Source organism: Acinonyx jubatus, chromosome B2 (genome assembly GCF_027475565.1).
Source record: "Acinonyx jubatus isolate Ajub_Pintada_27869175 chromosome B2, VMU_Ajub_asm_v1.0, whole genome shotgun sequence".
Classification (NCBI taxonomy): domain Eukaryota; kingdom Metazoa; phylum Chordata; class Mammalia; order Carnivora; family Felidae; genus Acinonyx; species Acinonyx jubatus.
The window spans coordinates 93051617-93079572 of record NC_069385.1 but is presented as its reverse complement, the minus strand read 5'-3'; the positions used below and the strand labels follow the sequence as shown (position 1 = coordinate 93079572).

General features: G+C 36.8%; 1 protein-coding gene across 1 annotated transcript in view; it reads right to left on the bottom strand.

Annotated features, from left to right (window-relative positions):
• Positions 1-2903: 2903 nt before the first annotated feature.
• Positions 2904-27956, bottom strand: part of EYS (eyes shut homolog) — a 1591614-nt gene continuing 1566561 nt past the window's right edge. Inside the window, exons 40-41 of the mRNA XM_053222617.1 lie at positions 12379-12540; positions 2904-6477 (exon numbers count right to left, since the gene is read on the bottom strand). Coding sequence (XP_053078592.1) covers positions 5288-6477; positions 12379-12540 — 1352 coding nt within the window. The 3' untranslated portion in view covers positions 2904-5287. The remainder of the gene's footprint in view (positions 6478-12378; positions 12541-27956) is intronic.

The window sequence follows — 27956 nt, the reverse complement described above, 5'->3', positions numbered from 1 at the left end:
TTCAAAAAATTTGATGCTTTTTAAAATTTAAAACCATCTTCAGACAGATTCTACATACCTCTCTTAAGTAAAATGTACCAGGGTGTCTCAATACCAAAAAGTCCACCTCTTGTCATCCTTGCAATAAGAAAGCCTCTGTGAGCCCTCTGTTATGTCAGACCTTGTGTGGAGCACTTTATATAAACCTTGGGCAGCCTGAAAGGTGAAGACTGACTTACCTCAGAGGTCTCTTGAGGAAACTTGTACTTAGGGGGAAAGAAAAAAAAAGTGCCCAAGGTTAGACTGCTATTGTCAGAACTGGAATTTAGCTCAGTTCCACTTTTCTTCAAAGTCTGCATGCCAGTTGTATGAGAATTGAGAACAGGAGAGAGGGACAAAAGCCTGATTACCGTATATGCCTTTCATAGCCCTTTTCCTCTCTATTCCACCAGCCTGTCTGTGGTGAATAGCCCAACTCCTCAAAGTGAGCAGGAAGACGAAAAGTGTGGGTTCCCTTGTATAGATCTGCAAAGTTTATCTTCGTTTCAAATCCTAATTCTCAAGTTCTCTTTTATTCTCTGTTGGTGCTGTGACAAATTATTAAAAAGTTAGTGGCCTAAAACCACACAACTTTATTGTACGTTTCTATAGATCAGAAGTCTGATGCAGATCTCAGGTTGAGATCAACGTGTCCTTCTCTGGAGGCCTTAGGAGAAAAATACATTCCCCTTGTCTTTTCCAGCTTTTAGAGGCCACTCACTTTCCTTGCCTCAAGGTCCCTTCCTTCAATTCAAAGCCACCTCTGATCCTTCTGATTCCCTCATCCACTTTTAAGGGGCCCTTGTGATATATTAGGCCCACCCAGGTAATCCAGGATAACCTTCCTATTTTAAGGTCGCTGATGAGGAACTTGAGTTCCATTTGAGACCTCAATTCCCTCTTGCCATATAACCTATTTATAGATGCCAGGGATTAGGATGTAGACAACTTTAAGGGACCATTCTATTTACCACAATTCTTGACTTGCTGATTGTAACTTACTTGTGGGTGAACTAAGGTTTTGGAGTTAAAACACATCTAGGATCATAGTAAATATGTTTAAAAGTTAAGAATAGATAAGATTAACAATAGATAAGAAAATGGAGTGACAGTTAAACCACTTGGCTATATAAAACTAGTTAACTGCTAAATTTCTAATCAGGTATGGTCTTAGTTTTTAATTGTAGCTATGTTTTTAAAGAAGGATATGAATCAAGTTAAAATGCATTATGAGAGCTTGCTAATGAACCAGATTTTATTAAAGTGAATAGTTTACTTAATTTTAACATTTAAATGTACCAGTTGCACTATTTCAGTCTGCTCAGATCCCTTTAAAACACTGGTCAAGTTACCACTTACTATTTGACTATTTGTTTCCCAAGGCAAATCTTGAATAGAATTGGTTACTACTTTTAAAAAGGTGTCAACCCTGATTCTTTGATTCCTGTTTCATAAAGAATTTCAGTAATTCATGTATAGAGCAAGAAATTTTAGGTTAAGGGCTAGAAAGGTCTTGAAAACACGAGTCTACTTTATAGATGCAGAACAGAGTCTTTGGGTGGGGGAAACCAGAGTACTTAAAGGAGGCAGTGAATTCAGTATAACTACCAATATCCCTAAATACCTTTTTCTGTGAAGTAATTCAGTGTGTGTATGGACATATCTGCCCAAGCTGTACTTTAAAAATATTCCTTATTTTAAAAGAGAATACTTCCCTCCTCTGTCCCCAAGTCAATTTTTTGCAGCAACTTTGTTGAATCTTTTAAAAGATAAACATTGCCTTAATTTTTTTATTTAAATCAAGTTAACATATAGTATAATAATGGTTTCAGGAGTAGAATTTAGTGATTCATCACCTGTAACACCCAGTGCTCATCCCAGCAAGTTCCCGCCTTAATGCCCATCACCCATTTAGCCCATCTCCCTGCCCACCCTCCCCTCCAGCAACCCTGTTTGTTCTCTGTATTTAAGGGTCTCTTATGGTTTGCCTGCCTCTTTGTTGTTATATTTTTCCTTCCCTTCTATGTTCATCTATTTTGTTTCTTAAATTTCACATGAGTGAAATCATGTCTTTCGATGACTTATTTCACTTAGCATAATACCTTCTAGGTCCACCCACATTGTTGCAAATGGCAAGATTTCATTCTTTTTCATCGCTGAGTAAATACTCCATTGTGTGTATTTACACACACACCACATCTTTATCCATCAGTGGATGGACATTTGGATTTTTTCCATAATTTGTTGTTGATAGTACTGCTATAACCATTGGGGTGCATGTGCCCCTTTGAGTCAGCGTTTTTGTATCCTTTGGATAAATACATAGTAGTGCAATTGCTGGATCCCTAATAGGGTAGTTCTATTTTTAATTTTTTTAAGGAAACCTCCACACTGTTTTCCAGAGTGGCTGCACCAGTTTGTATTCTCACCAACAGTGCAAAAGTGTTCCCTTTATTCTGTAGCCTCGTCTGCATCCTCTATTGTTTCCTGTGTTAATTTTAACCTTTCTGACAGATATGAGGCATTCACTGTACTATGAAACATGTTTACATTCAACACTTTGTGTTTCAGAAGCATTGTAATGTTTATAGTAAAGTTATCTTAAAGGGTGTCTGTATCAATTATTTCTATTTTGTGCTGGAAAAACACAGGAAATCTTCAACACTATCATCCCAAAGATAGCAAAAATGAATAATGATAATTCACATGAAATTTAAAAATTTTTAAATGTTTTATTTATTTTTGAGAGAGAGAGCGGGAGTTGGAGAGGGGCAACATGACCCGGAGATCATGACCTGAGCTGAAGTCTGATACTTAACTGACTGAACCACCCAGGTACTCCCACCACATGAAATTTTAGATTTTACAGTAAAAAAAAAAAGTTTTTGAGTCATTTTGATTTATAGGAAATTGGTAGATAGCAGTTTTAAATTCTTACTTATTTGGTGCCTATTCTATTTGGTGCTTGATTCTTGGAATTGAATGGTACAATTCGCCTCCAGTCTTGGGGCTTGCAGTGTAGTGCAGAAGACAAGTGATCACATCTTCATGTGAAACTGCAGCTGTGAGAAGCAACTTTAACAGTAATTCTCAAACTTTTTGGTTTCAGGATCTTTTTACTCTTTAAAAAGTTATTGAGAACCCAAAAAATGGGTTGTATCATTTAGCATATTAGAAATTAAGATGTTACAATTTACAAATAATTGTTAACTTATTTAACACTGATCCTTATGTTAATGTAAATTTGTGTGAAAAATAACTTACACTAAATTTGGTAAGAATGTCATGGTTTTCATTTTTGCACATCTCTGGATTCTCTTAACTGCCTCTGCATTCAGTGTTTTGCAATATGTCATCTCATTTGAAATATATGAAGAAAACCTGGCTTCACATGGAATTGTCATTGAGAAAGGAAGTACTCTGTGGATCCCCAGAAGACTTAGGGGCTCTCAGAGTTCCTTGTTTTATACTTAAGGAAGTGCTGCTTTAATGATAGGCACTTTGTATCATGAGAGAACATGTAGCCTATCATGGGGGTGTGGTTCATTGGAACTTTGGTAACCTTTGAGAACAGCTTTATTAGCTTTATACATAAAATGTATGTCTTTAAAGTGAGATCTAATTATCAGCCATCAAAATGAATTTTTTAAAGATCAGTTATTATCTTAATATCACCAAAGTTAGATGAAATGGTATGGGCCCAAACAAATTTAGGTCACAGTTTTTCAGCCAATATTGTTGGATGGAGTTTTCTTACATGGTTTCTGTTAAAAAACAGAACAACACACACACACACACACACAGCCTTGGAATCAGTATATAGACATTCTGTAGTTCTCCCTTACATTATACTTTGCTCATACACCTTTTCTAATGTTCATATACCTGGGGGTATGTTGTGTGCCATTGAATGGTGCCAAAGTTCTTAACTTTAGTTCTGGGGTCCTCCAATAGTATCTGTAGCCTTCTGATTGCAATGGTGTGGCAAAAACAAGTGCCCCCCTGCAAAAAAATTGTTTTTAATTCTTCAAATGATAAAATGCTTAGTTTCTTTGTATAGACTGGAATCTGTACTGGCAGAGTTTGCTTAATAGCAATGAGCAGCTAACCATGCACCTGCCCCTTTATTTGTAAACCATTTTCTCCATTTAATAATTAATATATCTTTCCTTTCAAACTTCACATGTTGCTTATTACCAAGGTAATATTTTTTCTCTCCAGGTATAGTCATACCTATTAGTGTATTGTGTCAGTCGTGTCGTCATTTGCTTTCTTGGTGGCCAAATTGTCATAAATACCACACTCTAAAAATGCTAAATAACAGCAGCAATAACTACTTCCCAATATGCAGTGGTGGGGTGGGGAGAGAAAATGCTGTCTACAATTATATCAATAACTAGTGATTGGGTAAAAGGAATTTTCTCAGGTTACTATTTTTGATGGCATAGATACAATCAGTACAATAATTTTTCAATGGCATTATTCAGAACCTATTTAATGCCCAGTTTTGAGATCTGTAGACTTGAAAATAGGTGTAGATGAAGTTTAATTTTTAAATTTGATCAGTTATGTAAGTACATGGCTTAAAAAGTCAAGTAATTTTATAAGGTTTGTAAACAAAACCCCGCAATGTTTGCACTACTCCTCTCCAGAGGTTACTATTTTCAGTTCTTTTAGATATTTCTTAGGATATGTGTCTTCATATTTGTGACATGTATGCTTTAAAAAAGTTTGCAACAATTGTGGTATTAATGTCTTACTATGGGATTTAAATGTTTAACCCTCACCAGCCAACTCCTTTCCTCCACCTTCCATCTTCCCACATTCATGCAATAACTTTGGTTTTAGTCCATATTTAAATTTCATATTATTGCAATCATATAAATATTCATAGCTGAGCCATACAACAGAATATGATTGTGTAGTTTTTTTCTTATATAATTTTTATTTTTCCTTTGGTTAATAATTTGCTTTTTATTTTATTTTTCTTTGTATCATTTAAAACCAATTCACAGATGAATAAACACTACATGAACTAATGGAGTGAAAACTTTCGAATCATCATGTTTATAGATATTGGATGTAGGAAAACCAACCAAAATCATTTCTTTAGCTATATTTTATAAGCTTATAAATAAGGTATGTTAGCATTTAGACTATTTCAGTTAATAGTAAATAGCTGATTTCTAGTAAACAGTGTGCCACAAATAGCTATCAAAATACATTTACATATATATTTTGTATATCAAAATTACCAGTATTTATGTCATTAATTTTGTTCATCTCCATTAAAAACATTATATCCTTCTGATTTAATTAACTCAATTTTTTTTGAGTCCTGAAAAAATACATCTTTAATTTTGCCAACAAAATCTCTTTTAAAAATCTCTTGAGTAACAGTATTTACCTTTCGGCCATATTCAAAGCCCCCTAGATAACTAATGCCATCATAGTTTAAATCAACAAATTTTTTGTGTGGATCAATATCCTCTGAGAGAATTAGGTTGTTATCTAGGTAGGCCTTAATAACAGTCTGATTTTGAATTACACTTACATGGTGCCATTTATTACAAAAGAATGTGCCATTGCTATAGATCATAGGCACAGATACGCTTTTTCCTAAGTTAACTGCTATTTTCAAGGACTGATTATGGAGACCAATTGCCAGAAAATCATTTTCTTCCTTTTGAGCTTTTCCTATCCATACAATTAAGCCTTCTGTTTCAGTAGTACTGAAATTTAAGGATATAGTAGTGAACTGAAGGTTTCTCATTCTGTAATCTGGATCAATGTATTTAATATAAGAATTACCCATAAATTTTGCAGTTGAAAATGAAGTTTTGTTTTCACAATACTTTCCCACCCAACCCAAAGCACAGAAACAATTGTAAGAAAATGATTGGTCGGGTATACATAGAGATTGGTGGAGACAAAGATTATTTGAACAGTGCACAGACTGGTTACATGTATTTCCAGTCCAATGTGGCAAACATTTGCAAGAAAAAGTTGTGCCATTTACTATACATTCACCCCTATTTCTGCACACCTTGTACCCACAGGGGGTCCCATCACAGTCACCTACATTTGCTCCACTTTTTGCTCCTAATTCAGTTAATTTTAACTCTTGATTATTTATAATAACTTCTCGGACACAGCCCTGAAAACCTGCAGGTTCATTTGCTATTGACATAGGATTTACAAGATTTAAAGATGGCATTCCTCCAACATAGAAGTCAGTATTTGTGTCCAGGGAGCTCATTTTTGCATTGGCTTTTTCTGTTACATTTATCCCATCCAGATCCAGGTAGCCTTCCGCACCAACTCTTCCTGCTTTAATCACATGCCAAATACTTCCATTAGTAGTCACTTTTTGGAGAGTTTCTAGAATGATAGTTCTGTCACCAAGGTTGTAGCGAAGTTGAACAGAACCATTTACTAAGGAGATACATAAAAAATCACCTGTTGAGAAAGAAAACCAGTTAATTAGTAACAGGAAAATGTTACTCCATTAAAAACTCTTGCCCTTTCTGGCCATTTGAGTAAGTTTTGGTTTTGGGCAAAAAAAGGCAAGTCTTGATCACAACGTTAGAGAATTTTATTTCCATCTACAGATGAAAATATATGGGTATTTATTCATACATATATCCTGTATTATTCAGGAATTGGCCACATAAGCTTTTCCTAGTTGTAAATATTTTGCATTGAATGAAATGTACTAAGTTAAAGTGAAGTTTACCTTTAATGATTTTATCTAGTTAAGGATGAATGTGTAAAAAGCTTTTTTAAAGATGTTTTTACTCCAAACATCTGATCCTGCTTTTTTGACAGAGATTGAGGCAGTAAATAAGAGAGTTAAGAACAGTTAATACGGGTGCTATGAAAAAGTTTCAGCCATGTCCTTGGCATCAAGTTCTGTCTACTACACACATCCCTAGTTGAGATCTCTCTAAATTTTGTATCTCAGTTTGTGAACTTTCTCCCATACACCTGGCATCTTCCAGTCTTTGCAAACTCAGTGAGTCACTTCCTCATCCTCCAGTTCTTCAAACTAAAAATTTAGCTGTGATCCCTGATTCCATATATTTTTTTCCACACATAAACAGGTTTATTAACATTTTGGTTCACTGCAAACATCTTGATTCTGTCCGCCTTTGCCATCTTCATTAGATTCACTAGCTTTATTTCTAGCTCAATCTATTTGCTAGAGCCTCTTCACTCTTCCTTCCTAATTGAATTTCGAATCTAAACTGAAGCTAAAGTGATCTTTTCAAGTGAAAAGATCTGGTCATTATACTACCCTTTAATGGCATTTGCTGTTGAGATAAAAGCCTAAAATCTTTAACATCTACAGAGGCTCTGCAGGTTTCCCAACCCCTTTCTCCAGCTTCACCCGGAGTGTATTCTCCCTCTTCCTCCACTCTCTTTACTCCAGCAACACTGACCTTGTTCTTGCCTCCGAACGTTTGTGCACATTGTTTTCTTTTTCTTGGAACACTCCACCTCATCGCACCTCATCTAGGAAACTCCTATCCTTCAGGTCTGAGATCAAATGCCACTTCCTCAGAGAACTGTGATTCCACAGAGTTGGTCAGGTTTTTTATTTTATTTTATTGATAGCACCACATTTCTCTCCTTCACAATGTTTACCTCATTTTATAATTATATAGTCATCTGGGAACAAATATGAATAAATATGATCTAGCCTGTGTATGAAGTTGCAGTGAGGCATTCAAAGGAAAAGTAAATGCAGCTCTCTGTGCCAAGAAAAGAATGTGGCCCTTCAATGGTAAAGCTGCTTCAAGAAGTTAGCAAAGTGATTTGCATAACAGATCCTGCAGATGTCTTCCTCAAGATAGCATTTTCCCTTCTCCCTAACATTTCACAACCAATAAAATTTCTTATCCAAGGAGATTTCTTGGCACATGCTATTCTTCCTTTTCTCCTTGGGCAGTGCAACACTGCCTCACCTCTCTCCCACAGTGTCCTTTCCTTCTACTCCCCTTTGTGGTCCCCTTCCCACCATTATTCTAAGAAGACTGGAATATGTAGCAGGTCTATAGTCCTACACCTATGATTTCAACTTCAGAAAACTATATGAGCCCATGCAAAGTGTGGTTCTCTGAATCATTTTCCTTATAGAGAATTTCTAGTGACTATAATCTGTCGTTATACCCGTGATTATTTAATAGCTGCCTCAGCCTCATCCACTAGCTCGTAACCTTCATGGAAACCGGGTCTGTGTCTGATTTGGCCCAACGGTTTATCCCCAGCACCTAGCACAGCACCTGGCACATACTTAGATGCTAAATAAACAATTATTGAATTAAGAAATCACCTTTAGGAATGGCTGGGTGGCTCAGTCTGTTAAGCATCTAAATCTTGATTTTGGCTCAGGTCATAGTCTTGCGGTTGTGAGATCGAGCCCCATGGGGGCTCCATGTTGAATGTGGAGCCTGCTTAGGATTCTCTCTCTCTCTCGCTCTCGCTCTTGCCCTCACTCTCTCTCTCTGCCGCTCCCCCGCTTGCACACGACTTCTCTCTCTCAAACTTAATAAAACCCCAAAAACAGTAAAAAATGATTAGGAAAGCTAAAGCTGCAATCTATAATATCAAGTTGCCAACTCTAAGTGCAAAGAGAATAAAGGAAGGCTTATTTTAATGCAGTTTTGCTGGTATGTTGTCTTATGAAGAACTGACCAAAAAAGGTGTTTTTCTTTTCCCCCTTTGTGTCCCTGGAAGCTAAGATTGCTCTTGTAACTGTACTAACAGATTTTGTCATGCAAACCTTTTATTTTAGTTGACTAGAATATGGTGCTGTAGTCATGGGTTGTGAGAACAGATTGGCATTAGGATAAGTATATGTTAGAAATTGATCCCTAGTGGACAGTCCTTACAAGAAACTGAACTCATAAATGGAGTGAAGATCATAAATGAATTCACTGTTGCTATTGTTCTTTAAAAAAATTGTTTTTAATGTTTTATTTATTTTTGAGAGAGAGCACGAGCCGGGGAGGGGCAGAGAGGGAGTCACAGAATCCAAAGCAGGCTCCAGGCTCTGAGCTGCCAGCACAGAGCCTGACGGGGGCTCTAACTCATGAACCACGATATCATGACCTGAGCTGAAGTTGGATGCCTAACTGACTGAGCCACCCAGGCATCCCTGTTGTTATTCTTTTTAATGTTTATTTTTGAGAGATCGAAGCAGGCTCCACACTGAGAGCAGAGAGCCCCATGTGGGGCTTGAATTCACCAACCTCAAGATCATGACCTGAGCTGAAGTCGGACACTTAAAGGGACTTGAGCCACCTAGGCGCCCGGGATGACTAGGCTTTTTAAAAACATATTTGTGAGGCTTATAACTATAGCAAGATGAATTCAGGCTATCCATGATCAATTTGTGCTTAACATAATATTAATAATTTTTATGTATCAAAACATTTTTTCCTAAAGATCGCAAAGGGTGATCTCTTTTTTTTTTTTTTTTTTTTAGAAAGGGTGCAAGTGAGCAAGGGGCAGAGAGAGAGAATCCCATAAGGTGCAGAGAGGGAGAGAGAGAATTGGGACTCACCCTTGGGGCTCGAACTCACCTGATATGGGGCTTGAACTCATGAACCATGAGATTGTGACCTGAGCCAAAGTCTAATGCTTAACCAACTAAGCTACCCAGGTGCCCCACATTCACTTTAAGATATTAAATTCTTACCAGCAATGGATAAACAGGTGCCAAGGATTTATTTCTTTAAAATTTATTTCCAAAATGAAAGATCTAAAATCAACTAGCATAATTTTGAAATTATTTTGTTTCAAATTTTATGTTAGATTATTAAAATTATCAACCTCGAAATAGACAGATACTTTATTAATTGAGAATTTGGTCTTCTACATATGAAAACCTAATTGGTTGTTGACATCTAAATTTGTCTTTTTTTACATTGTGTACTAAGTGGGCACTTTTTACTGAAAGTTCCTCTTAGAGAATCAGCTAGAAGACTTAGTTAAGGTTGCATTAAACATAACTCATAAAGAAGGTAAAAAGTATGAGAACATCACTTGTATTTTATGCAACCTTAAATAAATGAAACCTATGTTACCATTTCATTACACCAATTGAACACTAATAAATAAGTTTATGCTTTTCATCTGATAAGTACCTTTTGGTTAATCTGAAAATGTAAAGCTTAGATTTTTAATAGTTTACAGTTTCATGATTTTCTTACATGTCAAATGCAGCACCAACCATGACATGAAAGTAATAAATCTATTTTTATCTCTTTTTGTCAACAGTGTCTAAAGCAGAGAAAAGGAAAATCTTGACTGACATGAATTGAAATACAGTGCCATTTAATAACAGATGAAAGAAAATGTGCTCTTGTCTTCCTACATATGTTAATGTGTACGAGCTTTTTATTTTACATACATAAACACAAATATGTATCTAGTGTACTAATTATAAAACTATAGTACAACATTCTTGGCCAGTACTGTTCCAAATATATCTTGATTTTATGCCCTTATCATACAAAGGTTAATCCTGAGGTTTTTTTATGAGCAACATAACTAAAACTGATTGTTTTTTTATAAAGTTTATTTCTTTTAAGAGACAGAGAGAGCACGAGTAGGGGAGGGGCAGAGAGAGAGAGGGAGAGAGAGAATCCCACACAAGCAGGCTCGACCTGTCAGCACAGAGCCCTACGTGGGGTTCGAGCCCACAAACCATGAGATCATGACCTGAGATGAAATCAAAAGACGGATGCTTAACCAAGCTAAGCCATGCAGGCACTCCTAAAGCTATTTGTCTTTTAATGTCTCTTGATTTATAAGTATAAATTTTCTGTTTATGTACAATTCTTCCTTTTAGCATTTTCACAGGGAGATTTAATCATGAATTTAAAATAAAATATCAACTCTCAGGAAAACAAATCTCTTCTAATGTATATTTTGTAGCTCAATCATGTTATCTTTTTTTTTCTTTGAAATTATCTTTTCTCCTTGAAATTATTTTGAAGGTATTTTACCAGTGCATTGAGATGGAAACACTTTAGTCTAATTCCCTGATATTCTAATCACTTAGCAACATATTAAGACACCTTTAAAAGAATACTTAGATTACATTGTGAAAATCAGGAAACCATTTTTGTTGACTATGGGAAACTAAGTAAGCTTATTTAATTATTTCCCAATACCAAAATTTCATTTTCTGAGAAACAAGATGAAAGAACAGCCAAATATAAAATTTATATATTTTGCAACAGAATTATAACTATAAAACCAAATGTCTTTGTCAAAATTCGGGAGAAAAACCTATGAAAATGGAAACCAACAGTAAAGTAATAAGAACTCAAAAACAATTTTTCAAACTGGAGCATACTACGTGGATATTTTTATTCCATATTGCTTTGCAATGATTGTGCTACTTTTAATAGTTAAAAATATTTTGGGGTGCCTGAGTGGCTCAGTCGGTTAAGCGTCCGACTTCGGCTCAGGTCGTGATCTTATGGTCTGTGAGTTTGAGCCCCGCGTCGGGCTCTGTGCTGACAGCTCAGAGCCTGGAGCCTGCTTCGGATTCTGTGACTCCCTCTCTCTCTGACCCTCCCCCATTCATGCTCTGTCTTTCTCTGTCTCAAAAATAAACGTTAAAAAATTTTTTAATAAAAATATTTTTACCAACTTATTTTGGAATGTGAATCCTAGGTTTACTATTTAGATAACAGAATAACTTAAAATTTTTGGAACTCTAAATGTGGGTGGATTTACTGGAAACACATCATTCATGCCTTCCTTTCCTTTATCTTTTATATACATATTTTGTTCCTTTTGACATAGGGCTATTGTGCTTGGCTTCAACCTCTTTTTTGATGGGATGGTTATACAGTTGAGAATATACTGTATGTGAATTTTGCTAACTTCAATTCTAACATAGTTCTTGCTATTTTTTTTTATTTATTTCTTATTTTTTTAATGTTTATTTATTTTTGAGAGAGAGACAAAGCACGGACAGGGGAGGAGCAGAGAGAGAGGGAGACACAGAATCTGAAGCAGGCTCCAGGCTCTGAGCTGTCCGCACAGAGTCCAATGCGGGGCTCAAACCCAGGAACCATGAGATCATGACCTGAGCCGAAGTCAGATGCTCAACCAACTGAGCCACCCAGGTGCCCCACCTCTTGCTATTTTACTAAAATTTATATTTAGGGAGTCAATTCGTAAACATTCACTTGCAGCAATAACAGAACATTAGAAGTATCAAATGTTTACATATTTTATAGGCTAGGTGACTTAAAGAAATAAAAATACTCTGTTATATATTTCTTAATTAGGAATTCATTACGATTTTTCCCCCTGCAAATATCCCACCAATTTTACCTGATTGTGCTTTTAAGTGCTGTGCAACATAAAATAAGATGCCATCTGCAGAAAGAGGCTGAAACTGCAACTGAATATGTGTCTTTTTCTGAATACGGAAGGAAGCAAAAGACATCCAGGATAATTCATGGCTTCTGAAAGATGGATCACTTATAGATAAAGCTAACAAAACAAAAACATGAATTAAAAAAAAAATTAGTATTGCTCATATATACAGTATATTTAATTTTATCATTTAACAACTTACCTTATCTTCCAAGAGTTGCTCCTTGCTAAATAAACTGAACCATGGTAAACTTGTTCTAATCCCACTAAATGTGGGCTGATTGTAATGGGGCCAATTATTGAAAAGCCTTCTATTACTTCTGGTAACTCTGCTCCTTTTGGCTGGTACTGTGTGGCATAGATCCTCTGCTCTAGATCGATTATATTATAGAGAGGCATCAGACGCATAGATTATGAGAATGTTTTATTCTTATGTCAAAAAACTGAGATTCTTGGGAATGTCTTACATTAAAAATGCTTCCAAACAGATGATTCCAATTGTGCAAGATAGAAGATACCACTGTATGAATTATTCTTTAGTTTTTATTTGATTAAAATGTAGAATGTAATCAAGTCAAGGTTATGTTTAAAGTGACTATGTAAATGGAAGTAAGTATCAGTTTACTTGAGAATAATTTAGATTTGTATCTCTTCAGAAAGTACTAACCTTTGGGTTTTCCTTTATGGTAAGTCTAAGTAAATTCATTTCAGTATAAATTGAAGTAGAATCATTATATAGATTTATAATGTCTCATATTATTTGTTGCTTCTGTGTGTTTATGAAAGGAAGAAGGAAAGTTCTGAACATTTGGCAGTATTTGTCTCTCTGGAATCTATAGATTCTTTGAACCTCATTTTATAATGTGACAGTGCTTCTTAGCTGGTTCACCATATATCATTGACCTAGTTATTTTGCCTATTCTCCCTTTGGACGAGGCCTGTATTGTTGTCCTTCGGTTGACAGGTAACTGGTAGGTGTTTATTCAAGAGGTGTTGGCATTTGCTGATTTTTAAGCAATACACCATTCATTTTGACTTATTGCAGTTCAAAATGGTAGAGGTTAGAATCTCCCAGTATGACTCGTAAGAGTGTAAAGTCCTATTCCTCACTCCTAGACCAGACCCTTAATAGAGCTGAGATGGGGTCTAGGAAGTATATTTTAAAAAAACACCCAGGTGTTTCTGGCATAGGTGTTACTTGGACCATATTTTCAAAAACACTGAATTAAGGTTTAAGAATACAGGGGTAGTTTAAAAAGTGAAAGTCCTTTTGAAGTCATTTTTGTAAGTATTACTAAGGTAAACATAATCATTATAAGACATTTAAACACTATGGAAGAACGTAAAGTAAAAAGATGAAATTCCATTGTTCTTTCTCCTCTCTTAATTCCCATAAGCCACTGTTAACAGTTTATTGAATATGTAGCCAGTGTATTTTCTGATGCACATATAATTAATGTGTGTGTATATCTAGCATCTGATTTATTTCACATAAAAGAAACCATATTATATACAAACTATGCATAATGTATTTTCTTTTTCCACTCAATAATCTGTCTTCATGAGACTCTGATATTAGCATATTTCACCTATTGCTTCTTATGCTATTATACTAAATGTTATTGCACAGTATTTTTAAAAATAAACTATCTTTAGGGAAATTTTAGGTTCATAGCAAAACTGAGCAGAAAGTACAGTTTCCATATACTAACCTGCTCTGCATATATAATCCCACATATATAACCTCTTCATTATCAACATCCTGCTATGGAGTCATACAGTTGTTACAACTGATGAACCTACACTGACATATAATTATCATCCAAAGTCCATGGCTTACATTAGGGATCATTTTTGGTGTACATTCTGTGGATTTTGACAAATGTATAATGACATGTATCTACCATTATAGTATCATACAGAGTAGTTTTACTGTTCTAAAAATCCTTTGGGAGCACCTGCGTGTCTCAGTTGGTTAAGAGTCTGACTCTTGATATAGGCTCAGGTCATGATCTCACGGTTCATAAGATCAGGCTTCACTGTCAGTGCAGAGCCTGCTTGGAATTCTCTCTCTCTCTCTCTCTCTCTCCCTCCCTCCCTCCCTCCCTCTGCCCCTCCCTTGCTCTCTCTTGTGCACCCTCTCTCAAATAAACTTAAAAAAAATCCTCTGTGCTTCACCCATTTATCCCTCCTTAACAACTGGTAATCACCAATATTTTTATGGTCTCCATAGTTTTGCTTTTTCCAGCATGTCATATAGTTGGAATCATATGGTATGAAGCCCTTTCAGCTTGGCTTTTCTTCAGTTAGTAATATGCATTTTAAGTTTCCTCCATGTCTTCATGTCTCATTTCTTCATAGTTCACTTCTTTTAATGCTGAATGGTATTACATTGTATGGATGTACCACAGCTTATTTATTCATTTATCTACAGAAGCACATCCTGGTTGCTTCCTAGTTTTTGCAATTATGAAGAAAGGTGCTATGAATATCTGCATGCGGGCTTTTTGTGTGGACATAATTTTCAGCTCATTTGGTTAAATATCAAGGAGTGCAATTTCTAGATCATTGGTAAGAATATGTTTAGTGTTGTGAAACACTGTCCAACTGTCTTCCAAAGTGGCTGTACCATTTTGCATTTCCATCAGCAATGAATAAGAGTTCCTGCTGCTGCTATACCCTTGTCAGCATTTCGTGTTGTCAGTGTTTTGGATTTTAGCCTAAAATGGTGTGTAGTGGAATGATATGTTGATATGTCCTAGAGAGAAAAATTAGGGTGTATGCACGTGGAATTAAGGGAGGTGATATTTGAATAAAGAACTCATGAAGGTGAATAAATGACCTCTGTGGATCCTTGGGGAGACAGAAAATAATGAGTTCAAGGCCCATGAAGTGGAAACTTTCTTGCCATGATCAAGTGTGACTAGAGAGGCAATAAAGAAGGGGAGAGTTTTAAGAGAGAAGGTCAGACAGGTTATTGGACCAGATCACATTGTCAAAAAGTGATGTGTTTGAGAGTTTTCCTACTGGCAAGCTAATAAGTTAGTTTGCCACATTTCATAGATAATTGCAGAAAACATGAAACACCTGGTTCAGAGACAAAGGACAGTTTATGACTCATAGCATAGCAGTACAAGAGTATCATAAATTTTGTGTCAGTTTCAGGAACCCCTATTCTCTTAGAAAAATGTGAAGAGGACCAAGTAACACCTACACACACATAAGTGGGTTGCTTAGAGAGGAAATCTGAGCTTAGAGGTCCAAGTCTTTTATAATGGGCAGTGAGCATGCCTGCTCTTTGCTCTGAAGAAAGACACCGTCTCTGTCTTCCAAAGTAGGAAACAAACTGGCTCTTCTCTTCAAAGTTAATATTATCAGGAGTGAGATGGATGTACATTGTGTACTCTTCAAGGGCACAGAATCATTTTCTCAAAGATTTGTAGTATTTCCATATTTCTGCAAAGATTAAATGATTTGAATCTGGTCATACAGAAACATCAGATGGATCTAAGTGGAAGGTCACTCTACAGAATACTCTCAAGGAGATGGAAAACAGATAAGATAGAGAAACTGTTCCAGATTGAAGGAATCTGAAGAGACATGAACACCAAATGGAACATACATTCCTAGAGGGCATCCTGGATCACAATGAATAAACATATTGTTGGGGCAGTTGATGACATTTGAATTGGGTCTGTGAGTTGGATGGTAGTTTGTACTAAGGTTAACTTCCTGATCTGGAGATTTGTATGCTGGTTATATAAAATAATATCCTTTTGTTTGGGGGAAATAACCACAGGGATGTTTAGAAGTGATGGGGCATCACATCCTTAGATTGCCCTTGAAAGGTTCAGAAAAATACTAATAATGACAAATGGTGTGTGGGCATGTGTGTGTGTGGCACACAGAGAGAAGAAAATGAAATATAAAGGAAATAATTGGAGAATATGGATGAGGGAGATATGGGAATTCTTTTTATTACGGCAATTTTTCGGTAAGTTTAGAAGTATTTCAAAGTAAATCATTAAAAATTATTTTCTTTGTTGTTTTCATTACACACCTCTTTAAAAAAATTAATTTACTTATTTTGAGAGAGAAACACACAGAGAGAGAGGAGGGGAAGAAAGAGAGGGAGAGAGAGAACCACAAGTAGGCCCCTGCCCTGTCAGTGCAGAGCCCAATATGGGGCTCAATTTCATGAACCATGAGATTATGACCTGAGCCAAGATCAAGAGTCAGATGCTTAACCAACTGAGCCACCCAGGTGCCCCATACACCTCTTTTTATAAGCACTTTCAACCCTTAAAGTACCTTTGTGTTAATTGGACAAAATGACTTTTTAAACACCTCAAAAGTAAGCTCAGATACAGCAAATAAGGTATGGACTAAAAAACTAAAACAAAAGCCTCAAAGATGAAGATTAAACTGATCAACATTAAACTGATCAGCATATGATCTAGTCCTACCTGTTACTGATGGGAAGGCAGGATTACCTTGTTTTTCCTCTGAATTATAGCTTTGTACAAATCTGTAAATGTTTATATAATATCATTCATTCCCTTAGCATTTACTGTGGTTGTCTTATGGCCTAGTTAATATTTGTAAATGTTTCATAGGTCTTTGACAAGTATGTGTATTGGGAAGTGCTGTATTCTTTATGTTCATTATGTCACATGAATTGACTGTTGTCTAAATCTTCTATATTCCTCAGTGATTTCTGTCACTTGACCTATTATTGAATTCCAGATCATATATCAGCCTACTCAACTACCCCCATGAAAGTTTAAAAGTCATCTCAACTGTGTCCAAACTAAGCTCTTCATTTCTCCAAAAATATATGCTCCTTCCATAGTCTTCTTCATTTTAGTTAGTGACAACATCATCCTTCCAGTATCTCAGGATAAAAACTTTGCAGTTATCTTTGACTCTTGTCTTTCTTCCTTTCACATGTGATCTTTCAGCAAATTGGGTATGTTGCATTTGGTTGTCATGTCTCTTCAGATTCCTTCAGTCTGGAACAGTTTCCCTATCTTATCTGTTTTCCATCTCCTTGACAGTATTCTGTAGAGTGACCTTCCATTTAGATCCATCTGATGTTTCTGCATGACTAGATTCAATCATTTAATCTTTGCAGAAATACAGAAATACCACAAATCTTTGTAGAAAATTATTCTGTGCATGTGAAGAGGTACACAATGTACATCCATCTCACTACTGATAGTCCTAGCTTTGATTACTCCTATTTGTGTTTGATATTTTCTTAAAAAAAATTTTTTTAATGTTTAATTTTGAGAGAGACAGTGTGAGCGGGGCAGGGACAGAGAAAGAGGGAGACATGGAATCCGAAGCAGGCTCCAGGCTCTGAGCTGTCAGCACAGAGCCTGACGCGGGGTTTGAACCTGCCAACTGTGAGATCATGACCTGTGCCAAAGTCGGATGCTCAACCGACTGAGCCACCCAGGTGCCCCATGTGTTTGGTACGTTTCTTTACTTTAAAGTCACTCAGAGATGGTCTGGTGCCAAACCAGATAAAAACACTTAGACATGGTAACAGAGTAAACTGGAAGAGCAGTACAGATCTCTTGAGGACCATACACTACATGGCAGTCAACTAATGGATTATGTCCTATTAATACAGATTTTGGGATGTCACTGTCACAACACTGAATAATAACAAAAACATATTTTCAATACAGAAATCTCAACAGCTTTGCTTGCAGCCATTTATTTCCAGGTACTGCTAGATTTGTAATATGATCAGAACAGCTGACGATGTCCCTGGCTTTTGACTCTGAAGCTGCAATTACTCAATGTTACCCTTACTGCACCCTTATTTTTCAAATAGGAAACAAATCTTTCCACACAACCTCCTGCTGTCTCCTACTGAATGTATGGTAAGCTACAACATCAGAGAAGGTGCTTCCTTTCTGGTAAGTATGAACGTATGTCAGCATGGGCAGGGGTAAGGAACTCAGACTCCGATGTGCTGTGTTACGGTAGGTCAGAGAGGCAGGGCAGCATGATTTAGTGTTGGGTGGCTGGGAGGTAAGGGGGGAGCCAGATTTATGAGAAGTGGTAATAATTAACAAACTACAAATTACAAAGCCCTATGTAATCTTACCTAATCCTAAAAATGCTGAGATAAAATCTATCATCGCCTCTATTTTATAAATGAGGAGGGAATGGAGGATCAGACATGTTAAGCAACTTGTCCTGGATCACTTTCAGTAGCTGGCATAGAAGGAGTAGGTTCCCAAAGAACAGAAACACAGACAGTGCAAAACAAATGACATAAGGTAAGAACATGCTAAGAGCTATAGGAATCTTCATGAAAGACGGGGCACTTGAGCTGTGGCTTGATAAAAGATAGAATTTGGGAAAAGTCCAGGTTCTCCAGTAACACATACAAAGTTGTTCTGACAGTGAGTCATCTTTAGGAGACTTTAATAATCAATGTAGGTTAATTAAGAAGAAAACACCAACACCCCTCTTCTTGGATAAATGATCTAGTGGGTTCTGGCCAACAGCCTGAGGGATGGTCAGTATGAAGGGCAGTTACAGAGGGGACAGTTTTTTGAGAGGAATAATAGCTCATAACTCAAGTGATTTTCAGATTACACAAGCTTCACTCATGGCCATCACTTTTAGGACCTTGTTTATTATAACTAGGATTCCCTGAGGAATTATTAATATCTATATTTACCACTGTTTAACAATTGTGGCATTGACTGGCACCAGGCTGGTGCAAGCTGGTTTAAAAAAAAAAAGTAGAATGGGCTGACTAGTGAAGTAAAAACAACTTGGATTGCAATGATGCACAATCTAATTTAGAGAATTCATAGATTTCTAAAACAAGCAACATTTTCGTTTTATCAGAAACTGCCAAACTATTTTCTAGAGTGGGTGGAGATACAAGTTAATATGCACACCAGCATGTGTGAGAGATCTAATTTCTCTACATTCTCACCAGCATTTGGTATTGTCAATATTTTTAAATTTTAGTTTTTTCAGTAGGTGTGTAGTGATATCTCATTGTCCATAAACTATTTTTAGACTTGTGGGTATATATGACACATTTTGTTCTCAGCTTTGAGGCCACAGCAGAAACAGACAACCAGAAGAGTCAAAAGTAATCTCATTGCACAGTGATTCCGATAACCTCTGACTTAGTATCTTGACAATAAACACATTCATGCCCCCAGATTCTCTGTGAATAATCCTAAAGAACTTTAGAATATTTTCTCTCAGAGGAAGAAAAGAATGTACAAAATTAAACCAATATTAAGGGGCCCCTGGATGGCTCAGTCAGTTAAGCGTCTGACTTCAGCTCAGGTCATGATCTTGCGGTTTGTGAGTTCGAGCCCCGCGTCAGGCTCTGTGCTAACAGCTCAGAGCCTGGATGAAGACTGCTTTGGATTTTGTGTCTCCTCCTATCTCTGCCCCTCCCATGCTCATGCTCTATCTCTCTCAATAATAAATAAACGTTAAAAAAATTAAAAACAACAGTAAAAGAAACAATATTAAACCAATCTAGGAGAACAGAATTACCAATTTAATCAAATTACTGCATACTTTCTTTTTAAAATTATTTTATTTTTAACCCTCTTGTTACTTTAACCCTCTTGTTTGGAAGCATTTTTTAACTTATAGAAAATTGAAAAAAATAAAACAAAGAATATTGTACCCATACTTATCTTTTGTTAATTTTCAAGCCCCTTTATCTAGCTCTATCTAGCTATCTCTGTATTTTTTTCTGAATAATTTGAGAATTTATTCCATACACCATGGCTCTTCTCTCCTAACAACTTATAGATATTCTCTTTATATACAGTCACGGTATAGTTATTGCCTTTAATAAATGTAATGTTAATACTATACTTTTATCTAGTATTCATATTTCAGTTTTTTCAGTTGATAAAATATCCTTCACGGTATTTTTCCCTAAAGTATAAAACTGCATCTAAACTGAGATGTTGCATTGAGTTGTCATGTCTCTTTAAATGTCTTTTAACCTAGAATATTTCCACAGCCTTTCATTGTTTTTATGACTTTGACATTTTTGAAGAATATTTTCTTCTTCTGTTTGAAAAGAACGTTCATCATTTTGGATTTGACTGATATTTCTTCATAATTAGATTCAGGTTATGCATTCTTTGCTGAAATACTTCACAGATGATGATGGATTCTTCTCAGGGTATCACATATGGTGGCACATGATATCTATCTGTCCCTCATTGATGAAGTTAATTTTGCTCACCTTGGTCAAGGTGTTGACTGATTTTTTTCCATTGTATAATATTCCATTGTATAATTGTGGCTTTATTTTTTCTTCCTTGCAATCCATATGCAGTCTGTAGAGAATACTGTAAGACCATGCATATCTACTACTCATTTAAAAATTTATTTTTAACATTTTTATTTTTGAGAGACAGAGCACGAGCAGGGAAGGACAGAGAAAGAGGGAGTCACAGAATCGGAAGCAGGCTCCAAGCTATCAACACAGAGCCCAACGTGGGGCTCGAACTCACGAACTGTGAGATCATGACCTGAGCCGAAGTTGGCACTTAACTGACTAAGCCACCCAGGTGCCCCATCATATCTACTATTCATTAAAACTACCCCCTAGATTCAACATCCACTGGTGATTCTAGCCTGAGTTAAGTCTTTACTTGGAAGCAAAATGATAATTTTTCGGATCTATCAGTCTTTCCACAGTTATGGCCTGGGTATTGTAGCTTCTCAGATGATCTCTGGAATTCTCACAGAGGTATGATGGTCCATTTGTTGTTGTTAACTTAGTGTCTGTGGGAGAATGAGAGCTTATGGCTTCCTAGTCTATCATCTTGTTGACCTACATCTCTGCTTTTAATGCATACATTTCTCTTAAAAAGCTCTGCAAGATTCCCATCATGCATTAAAAATTTCACCACCTCCCCACCTTGAATGTGACAACTCCTTTGTTTTTTTAAATGCACTTATAGTCACTTTAAATTGAACATGTCCCATTGAAGGTTGTTTTACTACCAAATGTTTCTGTTCTCAGTGGTGGACCTCAAGATTTCTAAAATAGATTACTTAATTCCCAGAACATTATTTGTCTTGATGGACTCAAAGCATAGTCTATTCAATAAATAAATAGCTCTCAGTCTCCATATCTTATAAGCCTAAGAGGTGAAACTAATATTCCTCACTGATGCACATCTGCTTTGTTCTTAGCAAGTTACAGATTTAGGGCTCTCTATTTTATACTTTTAATTTCATTATGTTTAATGGAAAAGATTTTGATTTAGCCACAGCTCTTCTACTGTACCATAGCTGTGTTCTATTCAGTTAGTAAAGACAAAGAGATAAAAATAATTTAAGACTTTTTATAGTATTTATTAATCTATTATTTGCCTTTAAGGTCTATGGACAAGTGCATATGACTTCACTGTAGCTTCTTAATTTGTTAGAATCTAGTGTATAGAAGTCACTTTTTTCCATCCTTAACTATGTGAAGTCTTAAGTACTTACCTCTCCATTTTAACTTAAGCAATTGGACAAATTTTAGAGTAACTAAGTACACACCTTGTTATTGTAGTAAAAATGGAAGCTAAACATCCTTTTTCTCTGCTAGATTATTACTAGAGTCTACTGGGAGTGGTATGAATGAGCAATTGGACCTGTTGGTTAATTGCTAACAGAAGGAATGGTTAAGTATCAGTTATCAAAAAAATAAAATTATCCCTTTAGGCGGACTTTCTTTAGTACCCAGATGGATAATACTGAATAACACTATTTAATTGTTTAAGTCATTTAGTTATCTGGGTGGCTATTTGATTCTAAATGATCTTTGGAGGCCCATCAAGATGGAGTGTTGCTTAAAAATTAAGTATTCAATAAAGTCACAAGATAGTTTTATGATAGTGAGAGACATCTGGTAGTTCCTGCTATCAAAATCTTCTAGGATGAGGTGTTCTACTACATGATTTTTAGAGAATTTTGGGGTTTGAACAGATGTCAAATTAAACTTTTTAATTTTCATACTAAAACACCAACTTTTATCACTTATAAATCTGAAAAATAAAGCATGTAAATGAAATAAAGCATGTAATAACATGTAATTCAATTAACAACCAGGATACATAGACTTTTACAGAGATCTTAATTTTTAATTTTTTGCTATGCCTTGACTGTCAAAAAGTTAATTGATACCCAAAAGTAATGGTTTATTTATTTAAAATTCATTTTGGGATAAAGAGAGAAAGAGTCCACACTCACAGGGGAGGGGCAGAGAGGGAGGGAGAGAGAGAATCCCAAGCAGGTTCCACACTGTCAGTGCAGAGCCAGATGCTGGGGCTCAAACTCATCAATGGTAAGATCATGATCTGAGATGAAGTCAAGAGTTGGATGCTTAACCAACCGACCCAGGTTCCCCATAAATTTCCTTTCCAGATAAAGAGGTTTACTCACATTTGTAATTGCATCATTCCATTCTTCCCCATGCTTTACTGCAGTGGTTCTTACTCTTAGGAAAGCTACCTTACTATCCCGTGAGTCTATACAGATCTTACCTATTCTTTGATACCTAATTTAATTCCATTGTTTTTTAAAGTTATTTATTTATTTTTGAGAGAGAGAGAGAGAGAGAGAGAGAGAGAACGAACGTGAGTGGGGGAGGGGCAGGGGAGGGGGACAGAGGATCCGAAGCGGGCTCTGTGCTGACAGCAGTGAGCCTGATGGAGGGCTTGAACTCAGGAAACATGAGATCATGACCTGAGCAAAGTCAGAGGGTCAACTGACTGAGTCACCCAGGTGCCCCTAATTCCATTGTTTTTTAATGACTTTTCAGGTCTCAGTAGCTGGAAATAATGCACATATTGGTTTAAAATATTTTAACTTGGAGAAGAGCCATGATGGCAGAACAGCATGGAAGTTTTTTGTGTGTCTCACATCCATGAAATACAGCCAGACCAACACTAAACCATCCTACACACCTAGAAAACTGATTGGAGGATTAACACAAAAGTCTGCACAGCCTGAACCACAGAATTCAGTAGATACGCAGCGCAGACAAGTGAACTTGTGGAGCAAGAAGCCGCAGGAAAGGAGGTGCTTTTGCTGGCGGAGAGAGGATGGAGATGGCGGGGAAAAGCACCCCTCCCCAAAAGCGGCTGGAAAGAAAGTGGAAAATTGGAAACAGCCACAAGGACTAAACTAAAAAGGGAGAAAGAAGAAAGGAGAGGGTTTAAATTCCATTAAGACTGTAAGCAAGGGGAGAGCAAAGTCTGCAACTCAGCAGCTCGATACCTGGTGGTGCTCTGGTGGGAAGCGCGAATGCCCAGGAACAGAGTGAGTGGGGTCCGGGAGGTTCTCTGGCCACACAGGGAAAAGCGGTTCCACTGCTGGTAGGGGATTTGGTAGAGACTATTGAAGCCACCTGGTCCCAGCAGACCCCAGAAAACAGCCACATTCGCTGGTGCTGGAACAAGGTCGTTAAGGGTTAAGCTTGGTGCCAGATGTGTGTTGTGATCTTCCATAATCCCTGAAAAGCTGCTGCTACACTATCTCACGAGCTTTTTCTGGGGCAGGCTGGCACCTGGCCGCAGTCTCAGGGCTCCGGCAGCAGAAGGGTCCAGCAAGTGTTCCCGGGTGCAGCCAGCATTTGGCCATTGCTCGGTGAGACCCTCCCGCAGAGGGGTGGAACAGGTCAAAGCCGCAGTCCTTTGGAAGTAAGGGGCCGGGGAAAACAGCCGCATCTGAGACAAAACTCGGGAGAGAGGTACTGACTGGGGCCTGGTCACAGACAATGAAGAAGCAGGAAGTGGACAAAAGCTGAAGACAGAGGATGGGGTGCACGATTGCTGATCGCAGAGAACAGTTCCCATACTAGAGCCTGGGTAACTGGGTGTCGCCATTCTCACCATTCCCCATTTCCGCGCAAGCGCATACGCACCTATGAGTGCTGCAACAATCCACCCCAGTAGGCCAGCAGCGCCATCTAGTGGAGAACGGAGCCATTACACTGAGCCCTGCCCAACAGGGCCAACCTCACTCTTCAAGAACACTAGTTTCACCGCCTAGTTTATGGACTATAAAGTGCAACATAGCCTGACTTCTAGGGGAAAATGAAGTAATTTCAGTCCCATTTCAATCTGTTAGCAGGTCCATCTATTTAATTTTCTTTTTTTCTCTTTTACACTATTCTTTTCCTTGAATACAGAAAAAAAATTCATTCTTATTTTTAATTTTTATTAAAAATATTTTTTTCCTACTATATTAATTTTGTGTAAATTTTTTCAAATTCTATTTTACTCTTATCATCTAATTTTAATCTACTTCAGTGTATTCATTTTTTCAAATTCTCAATTTTCTTCCTCCCCCCTTTTTTTTCTCTAATCTGTCAAACCACTGTCAACACCCAGACCAAAACACACCTAGGATCTAGAATCATTTATTAGATTTTTTGTGTGTGTGTTTTTAATTTTTTAATTTTAATAATTTTAAAATTTTAGTATTTTTTTAATTTTAATTTTTCTACCTCATTAATTCCTTTTCTCCCTTCAAAATGACAAAATGAAGGAATTCACCCCAAAAGAAAGAGCATGAAGAAACGACAGCCAAGGATTTAACCAAAACAGATACAAGCAAGATGTCTGAACCAGAATTTAGAATCATGATAATAAGAATACTAGCTGCAGTCAAAAATAGATTAGAATCCCTTTCTGTAGAGATAAAATAAATAAAAAATAGCCAGAATGAAATTAAAAATGCTATAACTGAGTTGCAATCACGGATGGATGCAGCAGAGGCAAGGATGGATGAGGCAGAACAGAGAATCAGCGATATAGAGGACAAACTTATAGAGAATAATGAAGTAGAAAAAAAAAGGGAGATTAAGGCAACAGACCATGATTTAAGAATTAGAGAAATCAGTGACTCAAAAACAGGAACAACATCAGAATCACAGGGGTCCCAGAAGAGGAAGAGAGAGAAATAGGGGTAGAAGGGTTATGTGAGCAAATCATAGCAGAAAACTTTCCTAACCTGGAGAAAGACACAGACATCAAAATCCAGGAAGCACAGAGGACCCCCATTAGGTTCATCAAAAACTGACCATCAACAAGGCATATCATAGTCAAATTCACAAAATACTCAAGCAAGAAGAGAATCATGAAAGCAGCAAGTGAAAAATAGTCCCTAACCTACAAGGGAAGACAGATCAGGTTTGCAGCAGACCTCTCCACAGAAACTTGGCAGGCAGAAAGGAGTGGCAGGAAATCTTCAATGTGATGAACAGAAAAAAATATGCAGCCGAGAATCCTTTATCCAGCAAGTCTGTCATTTAGAATAGAAGGAGAGATAAAGGTCTTCCCAAACAAAAACTGAAGGAATTCATCACCACTAAACCAGCTCTACAAGAGATCCCAAGGGGGATCCTGTGAGACAAAGTACCAGAGACATCGCTACAAGCATAAAACATACAGACATCACAATGACTCTAAACCAATATCTTTCTATAATAACACTGAATGTAAATGGATTAAATGCGCCAACCAAAAGACATAGGGTATCAGAATGGATAAAAAACAAGACCCATCTATTTGCTGTCTACAAGAGACTCATTTTAGACCTGAGGACACCTTCAGATTGAGAGTGAGGGGATGGAGAGCTATTTATCATGCCACTGGAAGTCAAAAGAAAGCTGGAGTAGCCATACTTATATCAGACAAACTAGACTTTAAATTAAAGGCTGTAACAAGAGACAAAGAAGGGCATTATATAATAATTACAGGGTCTATCCATCATGAAGAGCTACAATTATAAATGTCTATGGGCCAAATATGGGATCCCGCAAATATATAAAACAATTACTCATAAACATAAGCAACTTTATTGATAAGAATGTGGTAACTGCAGGGGACTTTAACACTCCACTTACAGAAATGGATAGATCATCTAGACACATGGTCAATAAAGAAACAAGGGCCCTGAATGATACATTGGATCAGATGGACTTGACAGATATATTTAGAATTCTGCATCCCAAAGCAACAGAATATACTTTCTTCTCGAGTGCACATGGAACATTCTCCAAGACAGATCACATACTGGGTCACAAAACAGCCCTTCATAAGTATACAAGAATTGAGATCATACCATGCATACTTTCAGACCACAATGCTATGAAGCTTGAAATCAACCACAGGAAAAAGTCTGGAAAACCTCCAAAAGCATGGAGGTTAAAGAACACCCTACTATAGAATGAATGGGTCAACCAGGCAATTAGAGAAGAAATTAAAAAAATAAATGGAAACAAACGAAAATGAAAATACAACAATCCAAATGCTTTGGGATACAGTGAAGGCAGTCCTGAGAGGAAAATACATTGCAATCCAGGCCTATCTCAAGAAACAAGAAAAATCCCAAATACAAAATCTAAAGGAAATAGAAGCAGAGCAGCAAAGACACCCCAAACCCAGCAGAAGAGAAATAATAAAGATCAGAGCAGAAATAAACAATACAGAATCTAAAAAAAAACTGTAGAGCAGATCAATGAAACCAAGAGTTGGTTTTTTGAAAAAATAAACAAAATTGATAAACCTCTAGCCAGGCTTCTCAAAAAGAAAAGGGAGATAACCCAAATAGATAAAATCATGAATGAAAATGGAATTATTACAACCAATCCCTCAGAAATACAAGCAATTATCAGGGAATACTATGAAAACTTATATGCCAACAAACTGGACAACCTGGAAGAAATGGATAAATTCCTAAACACCCACACACTTCCAAAACTTAAACAGGAGGAGAGGAAATAGAAAGCTTGAAAAGACCCATAACCAGCAAAGAAACTGAATCAGTTATCAAAAATCTCCCAACAAATAAGAGTCCAGGACCAGATGGCTTCCCTGGGGAATTCTACCAGACATTTAAAGCAGAGATAATACCTATCCTTCTCAAGCTATTCCAAGAAATAGAAAGGGAAGGAAAACTTCGAGACTCATTCTATGAAGCCAGTATTACTTTGATTCCTAAACCAGACAGAGACCCAGTAAAAAAAGAGAACTACAGGCCAATAACCCTGATGAATATGGATGCAAAAATTCTCAATAAGATACTAACAAATCAAATTCAACAGCTTATAAAAATAATTATTCACCATGATCAAGTGGGATTCATTCCTGGGATGCAGGGCTGGTTCAACATTCACAAATCAATCAACATGATACATCATATTAATAAAAGAAAATATAAGAACCATATGATCCTGTCAATCAATGCAGAAAGAGCATTTGACAAAATTCAGCATCCTTTCTTAATAAAAACCCTCAAGAAAGTCTGGATAGAAGGAACATACTTAAACATCATAAAAGCCATTTATGAAAAGCCCACAGCTAATATCATCCTCAATGGGGAAAAACTAAGAGCTTTTTCCCTGAGATCAGGAACACGACAGGGATGTCCACTCTCACCGCTGTTGTTTAACATACTGTTGGAAGTGCTAGCATCAGCAATCAGACAACAAAAGGAAATCAAAGGCATCAAAATTG